Source organism: Wasmannia auropunctata, unplaced genomic scaffold (assembly GCF_000956235.1).
Source record: "Wasmannia auropunctata unplaced genomic scaffold, wasmannia.A_1.0 LD267358.1, whole genome shotgun sequence".
NCBI lineage: Eukaryota > Metazoa > Arthropoda > Insecta > Hymenoptera > Formicidae > Wasmannia > Wasmannia auropunctata.
Genome location: NW_012095532.1, coordinates 1 through 514, shown reverse-complemented (window position 1 = coordinate 514; position 514 = coordinate 1). Strand labels below are relative to the sequence as shown.

Genomic DNA, 514 nt, shown 5'->3' with positions numbered 1-514 from the left:
CAGACCCATATTGCCAGGAACTACTTCATCTTCCGTGCTGAGGAAACCTGATATTTTTTAAAAATTGTTAAAAAAAAGTTAAAAGTATAAAATGATTAAAACAAGCTTGTACATTTTTTAAAAATTAGCTAGATTAAATTTTATCTGCATTCAAAACACCCGACTAAAAGAACTTCAACATTAGAAATATTATTTTGAACTAATACACTACTAATCTTATTTAAGTATGTAGTGCAAATATCACATACCCATTGGTCCCAATCGATAGTTCATTGTGACAAATATAACATCGTGATCCATTAAATATTTTGCGCTATTTAACGAGCCACTACCAAATTGGAACGCGCCGCCATGGATCCAAAATATTACCGGCATTGGGATTTTATTTGCCCCTGCTTCCCGCACTGGCACGTAAACGTTTAAATACAAACAATCTTCGGCGCCAACAACCTCCGGAGTTATTGGCACGTGATTATATTGAATACAATTAGAACCGAATTTTGTAGCCGATAAT

The 514-nt window shown here is 34.2% G+C and overlaps 1 protein-coding gene across 1 annotated transcript; it reads right to left on the bottom strand.

Annotated features, from left to right (window-relative positions):
• Positions 1-3: 3 nt before the first annotated feature.
• LOC105462246 (venom carboxylesterase-6-like) lies at positions 4-510 on the bottom strand (the record flags this gene model as incomplete). The annotated part of the gene is made up of 2 exons (XM_011708767.1): positions 4-47; positions 249-510. Coding segments are annotated over 2 exons (306 nt in total), but the record flags the coding sequence as incomplete, so codon positions are not given.
• Between the last annotated feature and the right edge of the window lie 4 nt (positions 511-514).